This window comes from Elephantulus edwardii, unplaced genomic scaffold (assembly GCF_000299155.1).
Source record: "Elephantulus edwardii isolate Elephantulus edwardi_28Jun2011 unplaced genomic scaffold, EleEdw1.0 scaffold00005, whole genome shotgun sequence".
Taxonomy (NCBI): domain Eukaryota; kingdom Metazoa; phylum Chordata; class Mammalia; order Macroscelidea; family Macroscelididae; genus Elephantulus; species Elephantulus edwardii.
In genome coordinates this window covers 7,711,510-7,713,370 of record NW_006399755.1, presented here as the reverse complement: position 1 = coordinate 7,713,370, position 1,861 = coordinate 7,711,510, and the positions used below count along the sequence as shown (strand labels likewise).

At 31.5% G+C, this 1,861-nt stretch overlaps 1 protein-coding gene across 1 annotated transcript in view; it reads right to left on the bottom strand.

Annotated features, from left to right (window-relative positions):
* The window catches only part of ZFYVE9 (zinc finger, FYVE domain containing 9), a 171,031-nt gene that overhangs the window by 109,772 nt on the left and 59,398 nt on the right, over window positions 1-1,861 (bottom strand). The window contains exon 6 of the mRNA XM_006879680.1: window positions 284-404. Within this exon, the coding sequence (XP_006879742.1) occupies window positions 284-404 (121 nt within the window). The remainder of the gene's footprint in view (window positions 1-283; window positions 405-1,861) is intronic.

The window sequence follows — 1,861 nt, the reverse complement described above, 5'->3', positions numbered from 1 at the left end:
AATAAATTAAAAAAATTTTAAAAAAGTTAAAGTATTGACTTTATCAGGGTGAATCTATGCTAGAACAATAATCATCTCTTCACACTACAGAAACATAACACCTATTCTAAAACAATCAGTAACAGAACAACTGTTCTTATGGTGATTGGGGTAGTTGGATTTTTTTGGTTGTTGTTGCTGGATAGAAGAATGGTTATCACTTAAATTTTGTCTTTAGACTTTAATTAAGAATGCAACAGTAGCATATAAAACTAACCTTATTTCATTTTGTAAATCCACATACCTCCTTTTACACCAGTAGAGATGAGAATGGGAGGAAGGCCATCTTCAGGAATAAGGTTCATTGCACTTCCAACAGGACTTCCAACCTGAGTTATACTCCCCGAGAATAGAGAAATATCCGTCTTGGAAAAGAATATGAGCAAACTGAGCATTACAAAGAGTTCAAGATTTTGGCAGACTATAGTTAAAAATATTAAATAGGAATTTAAGTGAAAATTTTTAAAGTCACACGTTTTAAAAGAATTGGTCATTTCTGAAAGATCTAAGTTTGCACTATAAAGAATATTTTCAAATGTATAGTTTCTCCATCTGATGTCATCAAATCATGGTAATCTTAAACTAGGTTAGCTCTTACTTTATCCACGCTTCTTTTGCAGTTAAAAAAGAATTTTTTTTCTCTGTCCAGTAAGATGAAAATAAAGAATTATGGAGTATACATAAAAAGCAAAACTTCTTGCTTTGTGCCACTGAGTTGGCTGTGACTCATAGTGTCATATGCACAATCCTATAAAATGCAATACTACACAGTAATAAAAAATAGGTTTTGGTGATTGCAGCAAGCATGTATTAATCTCACAATTATTATGATAATCTTAAGAGAAATATAAAATATTTATACTCCATGTTTCTATTTGCATACAATTCAGGATTAGATAAAATTAATTTGTGGTGAGACGAGACCAAATAGTGGTCAACTTAGGTATGGGAAAGTATTTTCTAGATAAAAATGTATTAAGGAACCTTCTAGAGTAATGTAAATGTTCTTTATTGTCAGGTTGGGTGGTGGCTGCAAGGGTGTGTGTGCATGTATGTTTGTGTGTACATATATATATGAGATAATATTTATATAGATATAAATATAAAATATTATAAACATATAAATAACATAGCATTTATATATAAATATTCATTAAATGGTTCTCTAACAAAATAAGTCAATTGCACATCTATTAAGTGCTAGATAGTCTACTATGACATAAAAGTCTGTAAAGAATTAGTTAACTCTCATTTTACCAGATATATGTCAAAATAAAATGGTGATTACAAATGAAGACTTGAATGAAGAATGCAAAAGTATACTTTTTCTTGCATATTAAGTTGGACCTTGTTCCTTATAAGTATACCTATTCTTCAGAACTTCTTCATTTAAAGCCAGTTAGTCTATAGTACTAATAACCTCAAGAACCTCAACCTCTACTACCCAGAGATCAGAAGAACTAGTAGTATCTGGCTACCACTGCCAATCACCCTGAAAAGAAATGAGACAGAAATGTGTAACAATATTAAAAATAATAAAAATGGTCAAGCTTATTGGTCTGATAGAAATTGGTGGCCCTCAGCCATCATTTGATTATCAACACAGCTTTTCAGCCAAACAATGGACAACCTCTAAGGTGAGCCATGGTAGTGTAGCACATTTAATGTTGAGCTGCTAACAGGAAAGCCTACAGTTCAAATCCACAAGCTGCTCTACAGGACAAAGATGGACAGTTTCCTTTTATAAAGATTCATAGACCCAGAAACCCCAGATTAGCTTTGGGTCAAAATCAATTTTTTTTTTTTTTTTGCCAATTTTCAT